This window comes from Manis javanica, chromosome 2 (genome assembly GCF_040802235.1).
Source record: "Manis javanica isolate MJ-LG chromosome 2, MJ_LKY, whole genome shotgun sequence".
NCBI lineage: Eukaryota > Metazoa > Chordata > Mammalia > Pholidota > Manidae > Manis > Manis javanica.
Window position 1 is genome coordinate 53964024 of NC_133157.1, and position 26386 is coordinate 53990409.

The window sequence follows — 26386 nt, forward strand, 5'->3', positions numbered from 1 at the left end:
AAGAACCTTACTGTCTAAAAGAGGAGATAATGCTGTATCAATAATTAACATATAAAACTAAACACCAGATTTTAAGTATGTAAATATAGCAAATTGTGCTTCCTGCTCCCAGGACTCCTAACTGTTAAAAGCTAGATTCCTGAACTAACTTGTTTTTGAGCAGACATAGTCCAGTGTGACTAGAAAGGAATATGTCATCCTTTTTAAATACCAATTTTGGTGGTAGACTAGAGAGAGGTTTAAATTCTGTAAAATTCTCCATTATGTTTTTATAACTGATTGTGCACATATTTCTTTAAACCAGATTATAAATTATTTTTTTGATTGTAATAATCCTAATTTTGAGGGAGACAGTTCTTCTTAATAATTTTTAATTACCAGCTCCTGAAATAGCCATTTGGAAACTTTTGGTGTATATTACAATAAATGCAATAATTTGGCATTTTAATACTTAGCACGCCAGTTAACATTTGGCTCTATTTCCCATAGGCTTTGTGTTAACACTTCAAAACTAGATAGTTTAGAATGCTGTGAAGTACTTAAAGTACTATAGTAGAAATGTGTTAAATAGTACCCAGCCATAGTAAATTCTTTTTGAAATGGGCACAAATATACCATTATCTCTAGAAGTGGCCCAAGAAACTTTTCACTCTGGATTTTATTTACCTGACTTCCTTGAATGTCCTTAAATAAATGCCAATCAAAAAGAAGCTGAATCCCTCTTTTAAGTGAGCTCAGCATCTTAAAATGATAGTAGGTGTTCTGGGTCTTCTCTCTAACCAGCTGTATAATGTTGATTTGGCCAGTCAGCTTCTCTGAACTCTGGTGTTCTTATGTGTACAATAATTAGATCAGTTGATTATTTAAGCTCTCTACTAAAATTCTAAGCCATCGATGATAGGTATACAAGTTGCTTTGAGATATTCTTAAATATTTATCTATTGTAATCTGTGATACAAGACTTAGTTAATACTGTCTATCTAGACAGCAGATGTTAAGTATTTACTATTTAGATTTTTGTACATACTGTACATTTGTAAAAGGTAAACCTCCATATAGTGATTCACTAATAAATCTGAACATTTATTTAAAATACATTATTAGGAAGTGTATCACTTAGAAATGGCCCACCTGTATTCTTACCAAGTTTTTGCTAGAGTATAACCTGATATAATGTTATGATGCTTCTCCTGGCTAAATCTGTAAGTTGAAACCACAAAGAAATAGAAAATGCGATTTTGCCATCAAGGCAGATAATAGTGGTAATATCAGAAAAGGGTAGTGTTCATGTTAGTTGTATCTCTTCTGAGGTGTAACTGTGAGTGAATTAAAGGAGGAACTTCAAGCTCACTATGAGTTAATTGTTTAACTTGGTTCTTCCACAGAGAATAGTAATAGGATTTTTAGATAATATATAGTGAAATTTTCTAACTCATCCTATGTGAGTTTTCTAATAAAGTTTTTTACTTACAGCTTCACCTTAACCAGATCATAATTAGGTCCCTTATTTGTTAGTATGATTTCAGCATGAAATCACAGATATTCTTTTTGGTTTCTGGTGACCACCATTCAAGTTCTGGACCTGCAACTTGAATGGTTTTAAAATCTAGTTAAAGATATTTTAAACAAAATAAAACATTTTAAGGAGCTGTATAAATAATTGCCTAAATTGCTTTTTGAATAATAGTGTATTTTAAATAGGAAAAGTGATGACCTTATTCATTTTAATTTGAAATTCTGGGAAATTGGGCAGGTGTTTTTAAAAAATAATGTGAACTGGAAAAAAATAGAATAGTTTTCTTTAATTTGTGGAATTTTATTGGTGGAATAAAATAACTTTTCTATGCCAGCACCTGTTTGTCTTGCTCTCATGATTGGTCAGATGCCAGTGTGTTGAAGATGGTGAAGAGGCTATGTAGAAAACAAAATAGACAAAAGAATGCCTTTTAGTCTCAAGTGGAGACTTTGTCATACATGTAACAAAACAGAATTCCCAACTGCTGTTATTATTTTATTCCTAGGTGGACACAAATGATGCTGACTTTGCAGATGAATCTACATTTGAGTCTCAATACTCTCCTGACAATGACAGTATCTACTCCACTCAAGCCTCTGCTTTATCTCTTCGTGGCAGTGCTTGTAGTGATAGCCTCAATTATGGCCCATCCCTTCCATCTTCTCCCAAGGTACAAACAAAATGTCATTTATTTACAGGAGAATCTTAAGTGTAATTTTCCAGAGGTCAGTGCTTATGGGTAGCTGTGGGAATAACATGTTAGAGACATGTTTCTCCAGTTGTGGATTCATTATCAAAGTGCAGTTTCACTTAGGCAGTATTGATTGGGTAACTTTTGGACTCCTAGGGACTATTTAAATCTAGGTTCTGTGAGAAATACGAGGTCAAAGCTTTGATTAGGATTTACATTAGAAAGAAAAACTTAAATGAAATTTATTTCTCAAATTGTGTGTTTAGCTGTGTTTACTTTTGGAAAAGTTACAGGAGTAACTTCTTTAATGGTTTTAAAACTGATTTTCATTCAGAGTTGGATAGCAAAATATTTCTTGAATCAATTTAATATTTACTAGCTAAGTTAAATTTATTGCTGTCCTACATTTTTATATAAAATAATGCCAAGGAGTACTTCGCATAAAAATCACAGTGAGTGGCACAGTGTGTTTAAATCACTGGATATGAATGAAGAATTTGGTTATCATTTGACATACCTGTGCCATCTGCATTTTAGAAATGCATTATTGGTATATATGCCCTAGCACTGTTCATTTTCTTGGTGACATACTCTGTAATGTTTAATAAGTAATATTTTAAAACTTATCCAATATTTTGGGTATGAAAGGGTATCTTACTATTTTAATTTGGAGTTCATGAAGTAGTGAGATTGAGTATTTTTTCATATATTGGCCATTTGGTTTTCATTTCCATCAGTGACCACTTCCTTTCGGTCATTTTTGTATCAGGTTGTTTGTCTTTCTATTGATTTGTTGGAGTTGTTTATATACAAAACAATTCAGTGCATTTTGTATATGTGTTAGTGTGGATTAAAAAATCCAAAAATGTGTGGGAATGAAACTTCTCAACTTCAGGAAATAAGCTATTTTTAGAGAAAAAGGAGATGTGGGATTAAGCTATATCTATAATGCATTACATTCTTTTAATAAGAAAAGTTGAAGAAAATATGGCAAGATATTAATATCTATTAAATCTTGGCAAAGATTTCATTTGTGGATGTATTTTATTTCTCCATGTTAGGAATATGCCATAAATACACATTAAAATTAAGACAGACTGGACAATGGTACTTTTTAAATATGTGAAATACATACTTCCCACATAAACTCAGCAAGAAGGATCTGTATTTATGAATAAGTTAAAAAAATAGAATTTCCATAGGTCTAGCACAGCTTTCCTCCTTTCCTGATTAACAAGTAATTTTTTGGCCAGGACATTTCAAAGCATTTTCTTTCATGTTCAGGGTGCACCTGTTATCCTTGCAAATGATGCTGGGTAATCTCCTTGAATTGATTTGCAAGGTAAACTTGAATGGAGCAGCTGCTCCTCTCTTACCACACCTGAGCCTATCTGACTGCATCCTGTTTGGAACATGTTCAGTCTTTATAGGCCTTAGGGCTGAAAGCTGAGTGGAATCTCCTAATCTACAGCATAGTACACTTCTTGCCAGTGGGACAGATTGCATTGTTTAACTTAGTAATTGTTACTTAAAGGAATTACACAATCTGCATACTGAGAATACATTTTACAGGGCAAATGCTGGCTGTATTATTGGCTTACTGAAGTCTATTTGCCTTTCTCTTTTTTTCCCAAGCAGTTTACTCTTTTTGTTGAAGTAAATTTTGGCAGCTGGCCTTACAACTGAAATATTTAAACTATGAAACAACAAAGAAGACATTAATAAATTTGTTTTAAGACACATTCTGAAACTCCTGTGTGCTTTCCATTTTCTTAAAAAGTAGGACTATTTCTGTATCATGGTAAACCTCTGCAATGTTTTTTTCTCTTTTTTTGTGGCATCTTTATAGTTGCCTAGATATTTACTAGAAAATTATGTCAGTAAATAAAAAAGCTAGATGATGCATTCATCTTCCTATCTCTTTGCACTAAATTTATTTTTAAAAGACAGAATGACAGTTTGTTATGGAATTTAGAATTCACTATTTTTCTTAAAAGCAAGCTCACTTGGGACACTTTAATTGATAAAATAATGATCATCTTATATATTATACTTAAGAAAAACAAAGACAACTTCATACTGATTTGAAAGAAGGATAAAATAGAGTGTGAGGATCTCAGTAGTTCCTCAGGTCTTTGACTTTGCTAAATATGTAATAGTCTTTTAGCCTTAAATGGTAGCTGGAAATGCACAAATAATTTCACCCTCTCCTTACCTCAATGAAAAGTCTTTTCATGTTGTTTAGGTATGCTACCAGAAGTTTTAAGAAGTAATCATTTAGAGCAGGGACGTAGCAGAGAGGCAGACCGTACTTCTAAAAGGAGGATCTGAATCTAGACAGCAACGTAGACACCAAAGACCTGTGGGCATATGTTGGAGCTCCTTTGCACAAAATTCTCCCATCTGGGGGCCCATTCTCCTTTTTTTCTTTTTCTTTGTTTTAAAGGAGTGATTTCTGTTTGATTAATTATCATTAAATTACATAAAGGAAATAACTGTTAACTCAAAAATCTGAAAAATACTATACAGTAATTTCTGTGGCCTTTAGAGTAATAGAGGCAGATCATTGAAGTGTGATTTTAAAGACAAAAAAGCAAGGGGGTTTTCTCATTGTTGTATGTTTTAATTTTTGATTAATCTGTTTTGTCTCCCCCCCCCACACACATTTTTTTTGTCACCTACAAAGACATAACAAAATGCAGAAACAATTGTTTTCTAAGCATAAATGTTTGTAGTTTTGTTTAAAAACTCAACATGGTTTTAGGGAAGAAGATGCTCTCATTTATTTTTTTCTATTTTGGCTTAAACATATACCCAATAAAGATTTAATTTAAGAGTCTCCCCTTTAGTCCATACCCACATCCTTATGGCCCATCCTTGTACGCCCATGTTCACTCTCATTCCAGGGATGAAATGACTACCAGTTTGGTGCATGTCCTTCATTCTTCAATATTGGTCCCCCTAGGATATGCTGTTGATTCTAGAGCAAGTTGAACTTGGTGTTTGTCAAGATAGAAAGCCCTCTTTGCACATTTCACACCAAACACAGCTAATGGATACTATGATTAAAAAAACAAGCAGAAGTCTGTGTGTTCTTACAGATCTCCACCTACTGGCATTCTATAGCATAAAATATTGCTGCTTTCAAATTTATGTTTAAAATGTTGATTTTTCTTTGGAAAAGGGACTAGTCTCAACTAGCTAAAATGATGAAAGTGATTGTGGAAATCTTAATGAAAAACTGCAGGCTCTCAAAGAGGTTTAAAGGTGTTGAATTTTGTTCAGTAGGGTCAGTGTACAAACAAAGGAAGTGTATCTTATTTCACAAAGAATGGGAGAATGATGGCAAGTTGGAGCAGCCATGCTTATAGTATATTTTTCAGAAGTAGAAGAATTCTGTGGTAGACTACTTATTGAAGAAAAGCAGGTGGTGTCCAGGAATATTTAAACATTTACATATATAAGTGAATATATTATCTGGGCAAATAATGTGCCTAACTATAACCTTAACTTATTACATTTAAAACAGAGCTATTTTCAAGTGTTTTGACATTTTTATATAATTTTTTCCCATTTCTTCCTGAGAACAAGAATATATCAAGTGGAGGCAAATACTAACATGGTTTGTTTGAGAGACTTCTGTTTAGATACTTAATTGCACTGGGGAATTATAGAGTTATTTTTAGACATGGTGGGGGGAAGAACTGCTTTTCTTTTAGATCTGTAAGATTTTTAAAACTAAAACTCCATTGGTTGTTCAATAACCAGAAATGTTTCTGAAGTAGGTGTATTGTTGTCTGCTGTGTTGATTAGCTCTTTCTTTTCTACGTGTCTGTGCTAACTCCTTTATGAATAATTCATAGACGTTTCTGTTACACAATTTATAGTAAGCCCCAGCTAACAAGGGCAGCTTGACCTCTTTAAAAAGCGTTTTTGACTGTCGTCTTTTTTAGAGGTGTGGGGTAGATGATACACTGTTAAATATTATAACTAGTTATACAGAAGCTAACAAATTCTGTAATAAGCATGTTGTTATTTCTCATAAGAATAAAATAATCAAAGTTGATGAATGAGCCAGCAGGTTATTGTTTAGGTTCTAGGAGTGTGGAAGATGATCATTTCCTATTTGTTCCTAAGATGCTACAGTCTTCCTTGTATGGTATTACCACTTGTCTCAGTTCTTGGTACGAGGCATATTTTATAGTTCTATGTAGGTGATAATGTGTTGGAGAAGAGGAGTGTAATAAATTGTGTTAAAAAAATTGATAACCCTTTTAGAAAAAATGATGAGACCTATATTTCATACCAACCCTAAAGTAAATTCTAGATGAGGTAAAATTGAACCTGGAAACAAAGCACTTATAAAATAGAAGAAAATATTTTATGTTCTATTTTTGGAGGTAGGACTTACTAAGCAACTTATAAAATCCAGAAGCATACAAAAAATGGACAAATTTGATACAAAAAGAATTTCATAAATAATTATGTAAAGAATTTAACTTCTTCATGTATATCTGTATAACATTTACAAGCTTAAAAGAAAAATGGCAGGCTGGGAAAATACTGGTAGTGTGTATCACAGACTTCATATTCAGATTATGTCAGTGGCAACAAGTGAAAACCACTTGACAAAAAGTTGGATAAAGTATATGAAGAGAGTGTTTACAGGATATATACACATGGCATGCTATCAAGGATTGTGAGGGACATGCATAGTAAAATACTAAAACACTAATGAGTCTACTTCTTATAGATCAAATTGCCAAATTAATCTAGGATTGTCCAGATTGGTTAATAGGTAGTCCCATATTCTCTTTTTGTGAGAGAAAATTAGAAGCCCATTGGTAATAATATGCCAACATTGTGCCTATCATTTGACCCACAGTTTTAGCAATTTATATGCTAAGTAAGTTGTCACATGCACAAAGATGTATAATAAAAATCAAAGCAATGACTAACAATTATTGGTCATTTATCTCTTAAGTCAGACATGTTTTTAGTACTTTGTGGTATTAACTCTCAGTCCTCACAACACTCCTGAACTAGGTCTTAATTAATAGATGAGGGAACCAAGGCATAGAGTATTTAGGTAACTTACTGAAGGTCACACAGCTGACTAGTGGCGGAGCCAGCATCCAACCCAGGCAAGCCTGACTCCAGAGGATACACTCCAGTGCCTTTCATATTTAGGAATATTTTATAGCCTTAAGAAGATTATCAAAGCTGACTTTTATTTACTGATATGGAAATCTGTCATGTCAAGATACAAAGATACTTTTAAAAAAGTAACTGAAAACATTACTTAGCAAATGACTCAGTTTAGGTTGAAAAAAATGTATGTGCATATGTGCATGTATACTTGAGTGTATGTATGTATATATACACATATATATTATGTAAATGAATAAAAAAATGAGATGAATAATCACTCAACTGATTCTAGGTATTTCTCTGCAGAAAAGAATGAAAGTAGGAGCCATAATGGAAGACTTTCATATTGTACTCTGTACATATACACAATATACATCTGTATGACTTGAATCTTTTCTGATGATGATGTATTCATACACTATTACTTTAAAATATCTGTAAAATAATTGAGGGGGGAAAAATATGTTTATTCAACATCAGTTCATGGAGCAACTGTTTGACCAAAGCACATAAGTGATACATTATTGCTGTTGTTGGTAGATAAATATGTTTATGTGGAACTATGTAATTTTAGAATTTTGGGGAATTTTAGAAATTATATAAGGCCAAGAGAGGTTCTATGATATACAGATTATTAATAAGAGCCTGAATTAGGACCTATATCTCATGATATCCCTTCTTAATATTCCTTCTGTTATACTTTGCAAGATACTTATGAAAATTTTCCATATTATAATATGAATTGTATAGCTTTCTGGTCATCTCCATAAGTACCTAAAAGTGTCTATCAGAATAATTTTCCCTTGGAGGCTGTTGTGAATCTGAATCAATTAATGTCATTCTCTTTATGTTCTTGATGTTATAATAAATAGGAACTTAAAACTAATAGAAATGAACTGTTCTTAAACATTAAGAAATACACTTTCTTTCCTATGTAGATTGAACTCTGAATAATTTTTTTTGTGAATAGAAGATAATCTTATATCTAAACAGTCTTATGTATAATATGTTCTATAATTCAGTAGAATGTGAGGTAAATGATTTGCAGAAAATGTATTCAGAAGCATTTATAAAAATAAAGATATGTGGAATTATCAGCTAAGTGAAGAATGTTTGCTAATGCTTTTCTTTTTTTTTAATTTTGGTATCATTAATCTACAATTACATGAAGAACATTGTGGTTACTAGGCTCCCCCCTTCACCAAGTCCCCCCAACAAATCCCATTACAGTTACTGTCCATCAACATAGAAAGATGATGTAGAATCACTACTTGTCTTCCCTGTGTTGCACACAGCCCTCCTCGTGCCCCCACACACATTATACATGCTAATCGTAATGCCCCCTTTCTTTTTCCCTGCCCTTATCCTTCCCTTCCCACCCATCCTCCCCAGTCCCTTTCCCTTTGGTAACTGTTAGTCCATTCTTGGGCCCTGTGAGTCTGCAGCTGTTTTGTTCCTTCAGTTTCTCTTTGTTCTTATACTCCACATGAGTGAAATCGTTTGGTACTTGTCTTTGTCCGCCTGGCTTATTTCACTGAGCATAATACCCTCTAGCTCCATCCATGTTGTTGCAAATGGTAGGATTTGTTTTCTTCTTATGACTGAATAATATTCCATTGTGTATATGTACCACATCTTCTTTATCCATTCATCTACTGATGGACAGTTAGGTTGCTTCCATATCTTGGCTATTGTGAATACTGCTGCAATAAACATAAGGGTGCATCTGTCTTTTTCAAACTGGAGTGCTGCATCCTTAGGGTAAATTCCTAGAAGTGGAATTCCTGGGTCAAATTGTAAGTCTATTTTGAGCATTTTGAGGAACCTCCATATTGCTTTCCACAATGGTTGAACTAATTTACATTCCCACCAGCAGTGTAGGAGGGTTCCCCTTTCTCCACAACCTTGGCAACATTTGTTGTTGTTTGTCTTTTGGATCTTGGCCATCCTTACTGGTGTGAGGTGATATCTCATTGTGGTTTTAATTTGCATTTCTCTGATAACTAGTGATGTGGAGCTTCTCTTCATGTGTCTGTTGGCTATCTGAATTTCTTCTTTGGAGAACTGTCTGTTCAGCTCCTCTGCCCATTTTTTAATTGGATTATTTGCTTTTTGTTTGTTGAGGAGCGTGAGCTCTTTATATATTTTGGATGTCAATTCTTTATCAGATCTGTTATTTACAAAAATATTCTCCCATACTGTAGGGTACCTTTTTGTTCTATTGATGGTGTCCTTTGCTATACAGAAGCTTTTTAGCTTTATATATTCCCACTTGTTCATTTTTGCTTTTGTTTCCCTTGCATAGGGAGATATGTTCATGAAGAAGTTGCTCATGTTTATGTCCAAGAGATTTTTGTCTATGTTTCTTTCTAATAGTTTTATGGTTTTATGACTTACATTCAGGTCGTAGATCCATTTTGAGTTTACTTTTGTGTATGTGGTTAGACAATGGTGCAGTTTCATTCTCTTACATGTAGCTGTTCAGTTTTGCCAGCGCCAACTGTTGAAGAGGCTGTCATTTTCCCATTGATGTCCATGGCTCCTGTATCATATATTAATTGACCATATATGTTTGGGTTAATGTCTGGAGTCTCTATTAAGTTCTATCGGTCTGTGGCTCTCTTCTTTTGCCAGTGCCAAATTGTCTTGATTACTGTGGCTTTGTAGTAGAGCTTGTAGTTGGGGAGTGAGATCCCCCCCACTTTATTCTTCCTTCTCAGGATTGCTTTGGCTATTCGGGGTCTTTGGTGTTTCCATATGAATTTTTGAACTATTTGTTCCAGTTCATTGAAGAATGCTGTTGGTAATTTGATAGAGACTGCATTGAATCTGTATATTGCTTTGGGCAGGATGGCCATTTTGACTATATTAATTCTTCCTAGCCAAGAGCATGGGATGAGTTTCCATTTGTTAGTGTCCTCTTTAATTTCTCTTAAGAGTGTCCTGTAGTTTTCAGGGTATAGTTCTTTCACTTCCTTGGTTAGGTTTATTCCTATGTATTTTATTCTTTTTGATGCGATTGTGAATGGAATTGTTTTCCTGATTTCTCTTTCTATTAGTTCATTGTTAGTGTATAGGAAAGCCACAGATTTCTGTGTGTTAATATTGTATCCTGCAACTTTGCTGAATTCTGATATTACTTCTAGTAGTTTTGGCGTGAAATATTCAGGGATTTTTATGTACAATATCATGTCATTTGCAAATACAGTTTAACTTCTTCTTCACCAATCTGGATTCCTTGTATTTCTTTGTTTTGTCTAATTGCTATGGCTAGGACCTCCAGTGCTATGTTGAGTAACAGTGGGGAGAGTGGGCATCCTTGTCTTGTTCCTGATCTCAGAGGAAAAGCTTTCAGCCTCTTGCTGTTCAGTATGATGTTGGCTGTGGGTTTATCATATATGGCCTTTGTTTTGCTGTGGTAGTTGCCCTCTATACCCATTTTGTTGAGAGTTTTTATCGTGAATGGATGTTGAACATTGTCGAATGTTTTTTCAGCATCTATGGAGATAATCATGTGGTTTTTGTCCTTTTTATTGATGTGGTGGATGATGTTGATGGATTTTTGAATGTTGTACTCTCCTTGCATCCCTGAGATGAATCCCATTTGGTAATGGTGTATGATCCTTTTGATGTATGTTTGAATTCGGTTTGCTAATATTTTGTTGAGCATTTTTGCATCTATGTTCATCAGGGATATTGGTCTGTTGATAATTTTCTTTTTTAGTGGTGTCTTTGTCTGGTTTTGATATTAGGGTGATGTTGGCTTCATAGAATGAGTTTGGGAGTATTCCCTCCTCTTCTATTTTCTTGGAAAACTTTAAGGAGAATGGGTATTATGTCTTCTCTGTATGTCTGATAAAATTCTGAGGTAAATCCATATGGCCTGGGGTGTTTGTTCTTGGGTTATTTTTTTATTACCGCTTCAATTTCGTTGCTGGTAGTTGGTCTGTTTAGATTTTCTGTTTCTTTCTGGGTCAGTCTTGGAAGGTTGTATTTTTCTAGGAAGTTGTCCATTTCTTCTAGGTTTTCCTGCTTGTTAGCATATAGGTTTTTATAATATTCTCTAATAATTCTTTGTATTTCTGTGGGGTCCATCGTGATTTTTCCTTTCTCGTTTCTGATTCTGTTGATGTGTGTTGATTCTCTTTTTCTCTTAATAAGTCTGGCTAGAGGCTTATCTATTTTGTTTATTTTCTTGAAGAACCACCTCTTGGTTTCATTGATTTTTTCTATTGTTTTATTCTTCTCAATTTTATTTATTTCTTCTCTGATCTTTATTATATCCCTCCTGATGACTTTAGGCCTCATTCTTTTTTTCTTTTTCCAATTTCAATAATTGTGATGTTAGACTATTCATTTGGAATTGTTCTTCCTTCTTTAAGGATCCCTGGATTGATGTATACTGTCCTCTTAAGACGGCTTTCGCTGTGTCCCACAGAAGTTGGGGTTTTGTGTTGTTGTTGTCATTTGTTTCCATATATTCCTTGATCTCTATTTTAATTTGTTCGTTGATCGATTGATTATTTAGGAGCATGTTGTTAAGCCTCCATGTGTTTGTGAGCCTTTTTGTTTTATTTGTACAATCTATTTGTGGTTTTATACCTTTGTGGTCTGAGAAGTTGGTTGGTAGAATTTCAGTCTTTTTGAATTTACTGAGGCTCCTTTTGTGGGCTAGTATGTGGTCTATTCTGGAGAATGTTCCATGTGCACTTGAGAAGAATGTGTATCCTGTTGCTTTTCAATGTAGAATTCTGTAGATGTCTACTGGTTCCATCTGTTCCAGTGTGTTATTCAGCGCCTCTGTGTGCTTACTTATTTTCTGTCTGGTGGATCTATCCTTTGGAGTGAGTGGTGTGTTGAAGTCTCCCAAAATGAATGCATTGCATTCTATTTCCTCTTTTAATTCTGTTAGTATTTGTTTCACATATGCTGGTACTCCTGTACTGGGTCCATATATATTTATAATGGTTATATCCTCTTGTTGGACTGACCTCTTTATCATTATGTAATATCCTTCTTTATCTCTTACTACTTTCTTTGTTTTGAAGTTTATTTTGTCTGATACTAGTACTGCACCACCTGCTTTTTTCTCCCTTTTGTTTGCGTGAAATATCATTTTACATCCCTTGACTTTTAGTCTCTGCATGTCTTTGGGTTTGAGGTGAGTCTCTTGGAAGCAGCATATAGATGGGTCTTGCTTTTTTATCCATTCTATTATTCTGTGTCTTTTGATTGGATCATTCAGTCCATTTACATTTAGGGTGATTATTGAAAGATATGTACTTATTGCCATTGCAGGCTTTAGATTCGTGGTTACCAAACAAAGATTCAAGGTTAGGTTCTTTACTATCTTACTGTCTAACTTAACTCGCTTATTTAGCTATTATAAATACTGTCTGATGTTTCTTTATTTCTCTCCCTTCTTTTTCCTCCTCCTCCATTTTTTATATGTTGGGTGTTTTATTCTGTGCTCTTTTGTGTTTCCTTTGACTGCTTCTGTGGGTAGTTGATTGTATTTTTTGCTTTTACTTAGTATTTGGTTGGTCTGCTTTCTTTGCTGTGATTTTATTTTCTCTGGTGACATCTATTTAGTCTTAGGGGTGCTCCCATCTAGAGCAGTCCCTCTAAGATTCCTTGTAGAGGTGGTTTGTGGGAGGCAAATTCCCTCAACTTTTGCTTGTCTGGGAATTGTTTAATCCCTCCCTCATATTTAAATGATAATCATCCTGGATACAGTATCCTTGGTTCAAGCCTCCTCTGTTTCATTGCATTGAATATATCATTCCATTCTCTTCTGGTCTGTAAGTTTTCTGTTGAGAAGTCTGATGATAGCCTGATGCGTTTTCCTTTTTAGGTGACCTTTTTCCTCTCTCTAACTGCATGTAAAACTTTGTCCTTGTCCTTGATCTTTGCCATTTTAATTATTATGTGTCTTGGTGTTGTCTTCCTTGGGTTCCTTCTGTTGGGAGTTCTGTGTGCCTCCGTGGTCTGAGCGACTATTTCCTCCCCCAGTTTGGGGAAATTTTCAGCAATTATTTCTTCAAATACACTTTCTATCCCTTTTTCTCTCTTCTTCTTCTTCTTCTGGTACTCCTGTAATGCAGATATTGTTCCTTTTGGATTGGTCACACAGTTCTCTTAATATTGTTTCCTTTCTCGAGATCCTTTTATCTCTCTCTCTGCATCAGCTTCTATGCATTCCTGTTCTCTGGTTTCTATTCCATCTCATCCATTCTGCTTTTAAGTCCTTCCAGAGACTGTTTTATTTCTGTAGTCTCCCTCCCTACTTTGTTGGTTAGCTCTTGAATTTTTCTCTGCAACTCCATCAGCATGGTTATGACCTTTATTTTGAATTCTTTTTCAGGAAGATTGGTTATGTCTATCTCCCCAGGTTCCCTCTCAGGGGAGGATTCCTGTGTGATTCTGGTCTGGATCAAATTCTTCTGCCTTTTCATGGCGAAGTTAGTTGTGGGGAGTTGGCATGTGTGTCAGTTGGGACAATGTCCCATCTTGCTAGTTTATGGTCTTCCTCTTCTGGGAGAATGTCGACCCCTAGCTACTTTTACTGGGCAGCTGCGCACAGACGGGGTCTCTGATTCTTGCCTTGCCTCCTTGGGGTAAGCTCCTTCAGGTTGCTGTGGGTGTGGCCCGCCTCAGGCTTCTTCGCTATGGACAGGCCGCGCTGGAGGTGTAGTGGACAGGAGGCTGTTTATTACCGTGAGGGGCCTCCAAGCTGCGCTGCTTCCCAGGGAGTTAAGGTGCCTGGAGTTCCCTGGGATTCCCAGCTGTTGGGCTGAGTGTGCCAGGATGCTTCCGTCCAGCTGTGAGACTCCTGTCCCTTTAAGACTTTCAGAAAGCACTCACTATTCTGTGTCCCAGGGGTGCCCGCTGCGGGGACCCGCTTGCAGATTTTACTGTCCTGTTTCCCTAGTATCCAGTACACTACACACTGTGTGTCAGCGCTCCCAGTGCGGATGGCTAGGGCTGGGTATTTAGCAGTCCTGGGCTCCCTCTGCCTCCCTGCTCCAACCCCTTTCCTCCTGCTGGGAGCTGGGGTGAGGGGCACTTGGGTCCCGCTTGGGCTGGGGCTTGTATCTTACCCCCTTTGTGAGGTGCTCGGTTCTTGCAGGTGTAGATGTAGCCTGGCTGTTGTACTGTATCTTCTTGTCTCTCTTTTAGGAATAGTTGTATTTGTTGTATTTTCAAAAGTATATATGGTTTTGGGAGGAGATTTCCACTGCTCTACTCACGCCACTATCTTGGCTCCTCTCTAATACTTTTTTAAGAAATGGATAATTATGTTGCTTCATTTTCATTTAAATAATTGCTCATTGATATCACCTCACACCAGTAAGGATGGTGAGCATCAAAAAGACTAAATACAACAAATGCTGGCAATGATGCGGAGAAAGGAGAACCCTCCTACACTGCTGGTGGGAATGTAAGCTAGTTCAACCATTGTGGAAAGCAATATGAAAGTTCCTCAAAAAACTAAAAATAGAAATACCATTTGACCCGGGAATCCAACTCTTTGGTGTATACCCAAAGAATACAACTTCTCAGATTCAAAAAGACGTATGCACCCCTATGTTTATCGCAGCACTTTTTACAATAGCCAAGATATGGAAGCAACCTAATTGTCCATCTGTAGATGAATGGATAAAGAAGATGTGTTACATATATACAATGGAATACTATTTGGCCATAAGAAAGAGACAATTCCTACCATTTGCAACAACATGGATGGAGCTGGAGGACATTATGCTCAGTCAAATAAGCCAGGTGGAGAAAGACAAATGCCAAATGATTTCCCTCATTTGTGGAGTATGACGATGAAGCAAAACTGAAGGAGCAAAATAGCAGCAGACTCAGAGACTCCAAGAATGAACTAGTGTTTACCAAAGGGAAGAGGTGTGGGAGGGTAGGTGGGGAGGGAGGGAGAAGGGGACTGAGGGGTATTATGTTTAGTACACATGGTGTGGGGGATCATGGGAGAACAGTGTATCACAGAGAAGGGACCTAGTGGATCTCTGTCAACTTGCTGCACTGATGGACACTGACTGCATCAAGGACTTGATAATGCGGGTAAATGTAGTAACCACATTGTTTTTCATGTGAAACCTTTGTAAGAGTGTATATCAATCATACCTTAATAATAAATAAATAATAAATAAATAAATAAATAAATAAATAAATAAATAAATAATAGATAGATAGATAGATAGATAGATAGATAGATAGATAGATAGATAGATAGATAGATAGATAGATTAGATAGATAGATAGATAGATAGATAGATAGATAGATAGATAGATAGATAGATAGATACTCGTTAAGAAGCAGTCTTAAAAAATACATTGATATAATTTTGGCCTTAACATTTTATTTTTTGTTCTTTAATCATCAGAATGTTACCGAAAATTCTTCAGATCCTGTACTTGATCTTCATATGTCCTTGGAGAAATTATACACCCAGAATATCCTACAGAGAGAGGATAATAATCCAACATCAGTAGAGCTGAGCATGGGGCCTGCTTCTGGCTTTACCATAAATGATTATACACCTGCAAATCCCATTGAACAACAATACAAATGTGAAAACACAAGTGTGTGGACTGAAACTCACCTACCAAATGAAGTTATATCAAGTGCAGAATTCACTTCTCCTGTGCTACCTGATTCAACTGGGAAGGTAACATTTTAAAGATGTGTTTTGTATATTTTGATGAAGTTGGAGACAGTGCACTGTTAAGAGTATTCTGGCTAATCTTCCCATTTGGAGCAAGTGCTCTCAAGATGCTTTTATTTTCAGAGCCAACCTATTAACTTGTTTAGGTTATAGGTTCTTTCTGATTAAGCACAACCAGTTAGAGAATATTAGTGATGTTGAAATCTGACTCCAAAGTCTAGTTTTTCTTTTCATGTGACTTACTTTTTCTTTCTCTCAGGGAACTGAGTTCTTAATTCAGCAGAGCTCCCTAACCTCTACTGCTGGGTGTGTCATGATACAAAATATATCCAAAGAATCTTTTGAGAGAACTATTACTATAGCAAAAGGCAATTCTAGCCTAGGTAAGTTCCTTATTTTCCATATATACCTTCTCTCCTATCCCTCTAACTAAGAGGAAATACTGAATGTGGTTTCATTATTTTTGGCTATAAATAAGAAAACATGTTATAAATTTTCCTCTAGTTTTTGTGGGTATTTATGTGTATATTCTTTATTTTTCCTGAAATGGTTAATAGGTTTGTTTACTTCAGACTAGCTTAAAACCCTCAATCCCTTAATTATTTAAGAGTATTCACAGACCTCATTTACATTCAAGTAAAAGATATACGAATTGTTTGTGTATGAAATAGCAAATCAGAACAGGAATTCTTAGAAAATGAAAAGTCAGCAATTTGGAATTCTTAATTCTTTGGAAAAGTAAATTATTAGTTTCTTTGAATGTTAGCAGTTATGCATAAGTCAGTTTGTATTTAATTTCTTTCATTCACTGAAATAAAGTCTAAAAAGACAGCCAGGTGTACCACCACCAAAATACAGAATGCAAATTATCCAATAGCTCTTCACAACTAGCAGGATTTTTTGTGTCCTCACTTACCCATAAAATATTGCAGCTGGTTAATAATCACAAAGCCTTCTGAATTGGGCAAAGAAGACTTCTTGTATAAATAAAATTCTAATTACAATAGCTAAAACTACAGTGCAGTAGAGCATGTTTGTTCTTCTGAGTGCTGTGACTTGGCTTTGCCCCTAGTGCTTGATGCTGGTACATAGGATCATAAGTCCGTTGCTCTGGGTGTCTATTTGCTGCTCAAGACTACTCTGTTTAGCTCAGTATCATAGATCTTGTTCCTTCTATGATGTAATCAACTGGTACCCTTTACATTGGTATCTTATAGTAGGGCCTTGTTTTCTGCTGAGTTTGAGGCCTGTCAGAGGGGTCCCACAGTGCTTCACTTGGTGGGTTGGCATTCCAGTTTCTGTCTCCTAGGTTTTGTTCCATTTGGTGACTGGGTACTATCAATACCGAAGTGGAGAATTATAGCAGAGAATGTCTACTTTGTTATAATATTTCTTATGTATTACATTTAACAGAATGATAAAACTTAAGCTACAAGACTTCCTATAGTTCATTAGTTTTAAGACAGATATTATATATATATATATACACACACACACACACACAGGTATCTGCCAGAAATTTTTTTTTTGGAGTTTAGGTTTTTGTCTACCTCTTAATTCATTTTTTATTGAAATATAGTTGATATGCAAGCTTTTATTTTATTGAAGTGTACTTGATATACAATGTTATATTGATTTCAAGGATATAACAGTGGTTCAACAGTTACCCATATTATTAAATCCTCACCACTAGTGCAGTTACTGTCTGTCAATGTAGAAAGGTGTTACAGAATCATTGGCTATATTTTCCATGCTGTACTGTCTTCCCTGTGATCAACTTATGATTGAGATTTTTGTGCCTCTTTATCCCGCTCACTCTCTTCTCCCACCCACCTCCAACCCCTCCCCTAACCCCTGAACTACCACACTTCTCATTGTCTGTGAGTCTACTGCTGTTTTGTTCATTCTGTTTTGCTTTGTTCTTAGATTCCACAAATAAGTGAAATTCTATGGTATTTGTCTTTTTCCACCTGGCTTATTTCACTGAGCATAATATTCTCTAGACCCATCCATATTGTAGCAAATGGCATGATTTATTTTTTATAACTAAATAATATTCCATTGTATATATACCACGTCTTCTTTATCCATTCATCTATTGAGGGACACCTTGATTGTTTCCATATCCTGGCTATTGTAAATAACGTTGCAATAAACAATAAAATGTGCATCTACTTTTTCAAATCAGGGATTTTTTTTTTTCTGTGGGTAAATTCCTAGAAGTAGAATTACTGGGTCATGTGATGTGGTATTTCAATTTTTAGTTTTTGAGGACCCTACATACAACTTCCACAATGGCTGCACCAATTTACATTCCCAGCAACATGTAAGAGGGTTCTCATTTCTCCACATCATTTCCAACACTTGTTATTTCTTGTCTTTTGGATAGTGACCATTCTGACTGGTGTGATACCTCACTGTGGTTTTGACGTGCATTTCTCTGAATGATTAGCGACATGAAGCATCTTTTCATTTGTCTGTTATGCAACCATCAGTACCATCCATCTCCAGAACATTTTCATCTTCTCAGCCTGAAACTCTATACCCATTGAACAATAAATACCCACTCTTCCTGTCCCCTATATCCTGGCAGCCACTATTCTACTCCTTGTCTTTATACATCTTATACCTCATATAAGTGGAATCATACAGTATTTGTCCTGTTGTGACTGGCTAATAACTTACCATAATATATTTAAGATTTATCCATGTTGTGGCATGTGTCAGAATTTTCTTCCTTTTTAAGACTGAATCAAACTCCCATTCCGTGTGTGCAGGTGTGTACGACATTTGTTTTTTCCTTTTTGTTTGTCCATTAATCTGTTGTTGAATTCTTGGGCTGCTTCCACATTGACTTACATTTTGATTTGAAAAATACACTAATGTGATTAAGCTTTTGGGGGAAAAAGTGAAAGGTGAAATGTCCTTGCTTTCTGTCATCAGGACATTTATTTAAGTGTCAACAGTTTGATTTTAAAATAAAAGAGAATTCTTTCATTTGCTTGTGAGTTGAAACTACTTTACTTTAAAGTGTGGAGTAACAACACCATTTACCAACCAGTTTACCAACCAAATTGTAATATAAAAGTGTAAATAACTTTTAATTCACTTCTCTGATATTTCTTTCATTTGAATCATTTACATACACAAAATGTTTACAGGGCTTTGTCCCTGGGTGTTGGATTTCTTGGGACCCAAGGAAGTTCCTCTAACATTTTGTAGTTAAATTTAGTCTGTCAAAGCAAGAACATTTATCTCTTATTTCATTTGAAAGAAGGGAGATGTTCTTCAGCAGTTAGAGTAAATAAATGTAAAGGGAATCATGGAAAAGACTCTATTTTTAGAATCTGTGAAAAACATTAAAATAATTAAAGCATTCATTTACGCTTTTAATGTAAAGAGGTGTTACCTTTACAACCTGAAGTAACAAAAAGTCTTTGTATCTTAGAAAATCTGAGAGGTTATCATGGAACACATTTTCTTAGATTCACATTCTCCCTTTAATCAACTATATGAGGTGGTTTGCAGTTTTAGGTCTCTGGATAATTTGCTGCTTTCTCTAGTGATGACCAGAAGAAATTATCAGTAAGTGATAGGTTTCTGTAAATGCTGTCATATTCAATTTGTTTCAATTTCTTGAATCACTTGTATTTTTTGACTATTAAAATTGGGGGGATGTTACATGCAAATATGCACTCATACATGTCCATGGATATAGTGACCTCTCAAAAATTTAATCTTAATGATTTTTGGTAAGTCTGTAGTCTGTTGGCTAATTATGTTATAATAGGACTTGAGGGAAAAAAGGTAAGAAGGAAAGAAAAGTATTATCTTCCCTTTACTGATTAGTACAGAAGCATAGACAGACTCAGGAATTCCCCTGAAAGTACTCAGCTCTTAGGAAGCGGGGCTGAAACCTAAGTCTATCTCTGGATTTCACATATAACACAATATATTTAAATGCTTGATTTAACCAAAAGCCTATACAAAAGACTACATTTTATGATTCCTATAATAACAAACTTCATTTTGAAGCTGAACTAAGGTTTGCATTTAGCCTTAGAGAGCAATGTAGCTTCAGATTGGGATAGAGAGGCATTTAAAATATATTCTGTGAGTTTTCTTGTTTTTATTTTTACTTTATTCAGCACTTTGTGCCAGGCACTTTGAATGATACTCTGCATATGCTTTTCCCACATAATTCTTTAACCCTAAAACTGGAAATTGTCCTCATTTTACAGGTGAGTAACATGAGGCCCTGTCTAAGGTTGAGTCAGTTGCCCAAAGCCACACTGACTGGAAGTGATAGAACTCAGATGTGCAACCAGTTTTCTGATTCTTACGGATCACAACCAAAATCTAGTTAGTGGATATTATCTCAAAATTGTTGAACCTCAAAAAATTATCATTTGGTGAAAGGAAAACATAAGCTGAGCTAACTGATGTCAGTCTCTTGGTTTATATGGTTGGTGTGACCTGACAGCCTTAAGAACTGAAAGTTTTGAGTTAAAATATGCTACTAAAATTAATTCAGAGGTCATGTCTGCTGTTGCTCATGATCTCAAGTCTCTGGCTTGCTTTACTATAAAGTCCATAGTGCTAGTGAGAACAAGATGAGGGCACATATTCCCAATATGGACCCTTCAGTTAAATTTTGTTTCATAGTCATACATTTCTATTTTACCAGAGTATAGGTGTTTGGTGGGAAGAGTAGCAGCATCAGGGAAAATTGGAATACTCAAACATTTCAGAGACAGCCTTTTTGCTTATAAGAAACCGACCTGGGATGAAGTAGTGTCTAAATTTGTTTAATGTTTTAACAACTTACTGTTTAAAACTTACTGTTTAAACTGTTGTAAGCAGAGGCATTTACTGAACAACAATACATTTTGAAAACACATAAAACAAGCATATAGTTTCAAAACTATACAAAAAGCATAAGTATGAGTCTTAAAGAATATCTTACATACATTTTATAATGGTTAATTTTTACCAAAAAGCAACTAGGAGCCTGGTTGGCCCATATCCAGACATTAAATATCAAGTTGGAAACATTAAAGTGAGGATTGTTCTTCAAAAACCATTTGAAGTATCATCTCTAATTTGGTATAATTAAAATTAAGATTTATAAAAATTTCCTTTTTAAAAAAAATCCTAAAAAAGAATATATAACTTTTCTCAAATTTTTTGATAAAATATCTTTATAATAAGGTTTATATCTCTCCTTATATTGCTTAATTATGTAATCTCATTTTAGAAGGAAATTTAGATACTTGATTTTCAGTGAATTTACATTATATTTTGTAAAGTTTTAAACATAATTTCAAAAGAGTTTAAATTTTTGAAGTGAGGGTAGAGTAAGAAGAGAACACTAACTCAGATAGGGTTTGTTCTGAGAGCCTTTCTGAGGAGGTGACTGAAGAGAGAAAAGGAGTTAGCTGTGCAAAAGAGCCACAGAAAGAGTGTCAGTCAGAGTCTGAAATGGGAACTAGGTGTATTTCTGAAAGCAGTCAGTGTGGGGGCAGAGGGAGCCAAGGACGAAGACATGGTGATAAAAGAGGATGCACAGCCATCAGCTCCCTACAGACGGTGCCATGTAGGTGTGTATATTAGTGTAACAGGAAGCCATCAAAGGATTGTTAACAAGGGAATGATGTGATACGATTTCTCTTTTTTGAATGATCACTTGTCTGCTGTGAGAAGACTGCATTGGCGGGCACAACACTTGGAAGCTAGGAGGCCAATTAGGAACCTGTTTCAAAAAGTGAGGCTAGAGAAGTCCTGGCTTGGTCTAAGGAAGTGGAGAAAAGTGAATTGATTCTAGATAAGTTTTGGAGATAGAAATGATAAGACTTGGTGATAAATTAAATATAAGAGATGAGAGAGTTAGGAATTAAGAACAATTCCAACATTTCTACCATGAGTAATGGAGAACAGTATGGTGGTGCCATTGAAAAAGGGGAAGGCACATGGAGAAATAAAGGGAGGTAGAAACTTGAAAATTCAATTTTATATGTACTAAGGTTGCAGTTCCTATTATTCATCCAGAGAACCTGGCAGGGAAGCAGTTGAATATCCAGAGCTGAACTTCAGATTTGGAGATAGAATGGGAATTGATTAGAATTAAGTTCCTATCAATTCAGTTCAGTAGACTCCTGTATATTCAGACACTATGATAAGCAGTGGAGATAAGACTTGAATAGAAACTTCTTTAAGTTAGGAATTCTGTGTTATTTTATTTTTAATCTCAAGCAATCAGCATAGTACTTTTTCTTTTGATTGTTTTTATTGTCTAAAAATGTTACTCCTGTTCTTTTATCTATTAATCCATAGGGATTGCTAAATTCAAATTGAAATGAATTTGAAAGTCACATATTTAATAAATATCTGTGTTCCTCCATTACCATAGGAATGACAGTAAGTGCTAACAAAGATGGTTTGGGGATGATCGTCCGAAGTATTATTCATGGAGGTTCCATTAGTCGAGATGGCCGGATTGCAGTTGGGGACTGCATCTTATCTATTAATGAAGAATCTACTATCAGTTTAACCAATGCTCAGGCACGAGCCATGTTAAGAAGACATTCTCTCATTGGGCCTGACATAAAGTAAGTATCATTTGGACCCCAATTTCTTATGTGAAATTCAGGAATTTAAATTCATTAATAAGATTTTTTTTTCAGTGTATACTTCTGTTTGATATGCAAAAATTATCACATTTATTTACTATAAATCACTGAAGAATTTGACTATTCCTGAACGGTTCTTGACTGTGCATATGGTCTCCTTAAGATTAACAATGTTGAAATATTTGTAAAACAATGTTGCTTTCTGTTTTTAATTTTACTTCTCTAATGATGTCTGCAAAACCTAAATGTGAGTGATATGAAACATTCACAAAGTGGGACAGTGCATTCTTAGGGTGTCACAGAGAAGTTTGCATTGCTCAGTTCCTTACTGTGCACTACCTAACCGAGCTGTATAAATCCTAGAACAAAGCCAGTTCTTTAAGTGCCAGGCATGGAAAAGACTGACTAGAATAGTGTCTGCCGAACTCATGCTTTATTCATGTGGAACTACCTCCTGATCCAGGAGAGTTCACCATTATGTTGATACAGTCTGATTGTGGGTCATGTGGAATATTTGGCAGGAAGTGTCTAAACTGTTCCATAATCCCATAATGTGCTTTAAAAGCACAGCCATCCAGGTGGTTTGGTTTTTAAGTCTAAACATTTCTTGAGCAAACATAAAAGTCAGTTCATGACTTTATTGTCACACTTCATCAAGGTAATGGCTTGGGTTTTTTTCCTAGCATAACCATGGAATATTTATAAATGTGGAAGGGATAAAATAGTAAAATAGGAACTCAGGGAAACATTGTTTCCATTGATGTAATGATTAGTAGTATGGGAGACTTTTTTGTAAGGTTATTTTACTGACTGCATTCGGTATTGTTCTTTTATAAAGTATATATTACCAGAGCTTAGGTAAGAAAATTACATTTACAGTCTGTTCTTCATTCTGTCAGCAATAAAAAGTAGAAAAATATATAACGTTTTGAGTAAATTCTGCTGTCTTACAAAAAGGTGTTATGTCTGAATTGCACTAATGGGCTTTTGTAGTTTTGCATGCCTTTTTGACTTTTATCATGGAAGATCGTCAGATTATGTGACAGTTTCTTAATTATCTTTTTAATAATGCAAGTACAAGTGAACATCATTAAAACCGTTAGTGCCTCTATGCTAAGGGAAGGAAACTTTAAGTGCCTTCCTTACCACTTGTGGGCCAGTGTCCATTGCTTTTGCTTAAAAGTTGAATGATACAGATCCACTCGGAGATACTTCATTGTAAGGGTTTTAGCTTACTAAGTGTAGTATAAAATGCAGATGCTTATGTACCTGATCATTTGATTTATTTTGTGATAATGCAGATGTTATGCTGAGCACTGATACAGGTCCCCAACCTACTTTTAGACACTTTGAGCACCAGAATTGGAGCTTGATTCTAGCCTTACCCCTTATTGTAATGTACTGCAGAATTTTAAAAGTGGACAAAATTTAAGACAGTTGTGACATTGATTTAGTGTAAGCCATGCACCTAGACAACTCTAGAAAATTTGTCAGGTGTACTTTCAAGCTCCAGAAGTCTTTTCTTCTTCCCTTGTTTTTATTTTTGTTTGTTTGTTTTCCAACTCTCTGATTCAGCCCCAGAATTCATTCATGCAGACAGCAGCCTTATTATGACTTTAAAGGAGAGCTAGAGAACTAGTTTCATATATAATAGCTTTATATCCCATGAGGCAAAATGTACTGTATTATCTTAAATTAAGAGAACAAAATTTGAAAAATCCTTCCTTACTTTGGAAATCAATTAGTCAGTCAGTCTCTTATATGCTCTCAGGTATGTGAGCACACACATACAAACATACAAAACACACTGATCTCTTCTCAGGTATCCTTGGAAACTGTGATTCAAATGCTTATAGTTTGTCTCATTGGATAAATGGTAGAAATAAATTAGAATCATACAGTCCTTTTTCATAAAAAAAAGTATTAAATGATAAAAAAAATAGTCATTTAGATTGACCAGGGCTGAGTAGCATGTTTCATGCATTTTGCATGAAGTGTTTTTGGCCCGGTCCCCTGCCAATCCCTTGCTTTCATGAAGCAAAAGGTTTAGAATTACCTTGAAAGCCATGTGAGTAATCCTCCCAAAAGCAGAGTCTAGTCCTTCTGTTACTCTGAGTGAAACTATAACATTGTCTCTGGCCAATTATGCTTTGTAGTCAATTGTCTGAATCTAGGTTCCATCTACATATTCCTCTTTATTTTTTGTTATTAATTTAGCTTAATCTGGGTGGTCATAGAGGAGGTATTGGAGGGACTTAAAAAAAAGACTCAAAAACTGTTCAGTTACGTAACTGATTGTTTTTAGGAAAAGCATAGCTATTGAGACAATGCACCAGATTTCTCTCTCTCTTTTTTTCTTTCTGTTTACGATAGATAGCTAGGAATTTTGTGTGTGTTCATGCGTGCCTGGGTAGATAATTTGAGTTTCAAGAGTTCAAGAACAGCCAGTTTAAGTTCCAGGTTTCATTATTTTCTGTGGAAAAACCAGATGTGAAGCCTCACCAGAATGCATTCTGTTTCACTTCTCACTCCACCTTGCCAGGAGCTCTTATATTTCTGTAATAATAGCCAGGATTTTGTGCTTAGCAGCAGCTGCTTGTAACATCTGCCAGATAATTACAGAGCTGAATCAGAATTCACCTGCCTTAACCTAAAGTGTGGGATGAATTCCTGATCAAGGAATAAAAGATTGATTGCAGTTACATTTTTCCATGCTTGTTAATAATCACTGCTATAGACACCAGTAAAGAGCAGATGCTTTTCTGGGGGAGGTGTAGATGAGAGGGAGGTGGAAAGGGGAAAAAAACAACCAGGAGCACCCACTTTTAACTACATATGTATGCATCTCACATTCAGCACAAGACATTGACATTTGTTAACACCATTGTAAAAAGATGCTGCGGCGTATGCTTCACATTCTAGATTTTCTACAGCACCTGCTGATGATCGAGCCCTCTTTTATGTGCAAGTATCGGTGATTCAAAAGCTCATTATGGCTGTGTGTTACAACTTGTCTGTGAAAACCATTTTGTGCTTTTGTAACATCCCAATGCAAGGATAGATCCAGATATAGATTCAAGTATATACATATTGGCTTTTTCCCCCACTTCATTTATATAAGAACATAAATTCCAACAGAGCTCTTAGAGTGTTACATTTTCACATTCTTCTGATGATTGTGGACTCACTTGAAAATCATATTTTTCAACTACTGAGCTTTCAAGCTGCTTTGTCAGGGAGTGATCCTGTCTGCACGTGCAGGTGCAGGCTCGGAATTCATAACCATATAACATGTTGGCATCACTGGTGCTATTTTTTTCTTCCACTCCATGTGTGACCACAGGTTAGTTTACATTTAAGAACTTTTAATGCAGCACTCACATAAGCTGTTTCAGTGTGTTTATGCAGTTGTAATTCAGGTGGTGGTGCCTTTGGTGACTAAGGGGTTTCCTGTGGCCGTGTGGCTGGCTTGTGTGGGAATCACCCTGCATGTACTGTTGCCTGTGGGATGCTTGTTATGGTGCTCTTGCCATCTATGTTGGGCTAAAGACTTAAGAAAACTGCCTTCTCTCATCTTTCTCATGCTACCAAAAATATCAGAAAAATATTTGGAAAACTCCTCCTCTCCTCCCTTTTGGTAAAGGAGAAACAACTTTGGACAAACTTAGAGGAAAATTCATTTTCAACATTGTTTGGGATAGAAACATTT

The 26386-nt window shown here is 35.5% G+C and overlaps 1 protein-coding gene across 13 annotated transcripts in view; it reads left to right on the forward strand.

Annotated features, from left to right (window-relative positions):
- The window catches only part of MPDZ (multiple PDZ domain crumbs cell polarity complex component), a 182876-nt gene that overhangs the window by 90886 nt on the left and 65604 nt on the right, over positions 1-26386 (forward strand). For all 13 annotated transcript variants that reach the window (XM_037018619.2, XM_037018626.2, XM_037018625.2 and 10 more), the window contains 4 exons: positions 2022-2186; positions 15767-16051; positions 16308-16431; positions 22458-22656. In XM_037018619.2, the coding sequence (XP_036874514.2) occupies positions 2022-2186; positions 15767-16051; positions 16308-16431; positions 22458-22656 (773 nt within the window). The remainder of the gene's footprint in view (positions 1-2021; positions 2187-15766; positions 16052-16307; positions 16432-22457; positions 22657-26386) is intronic.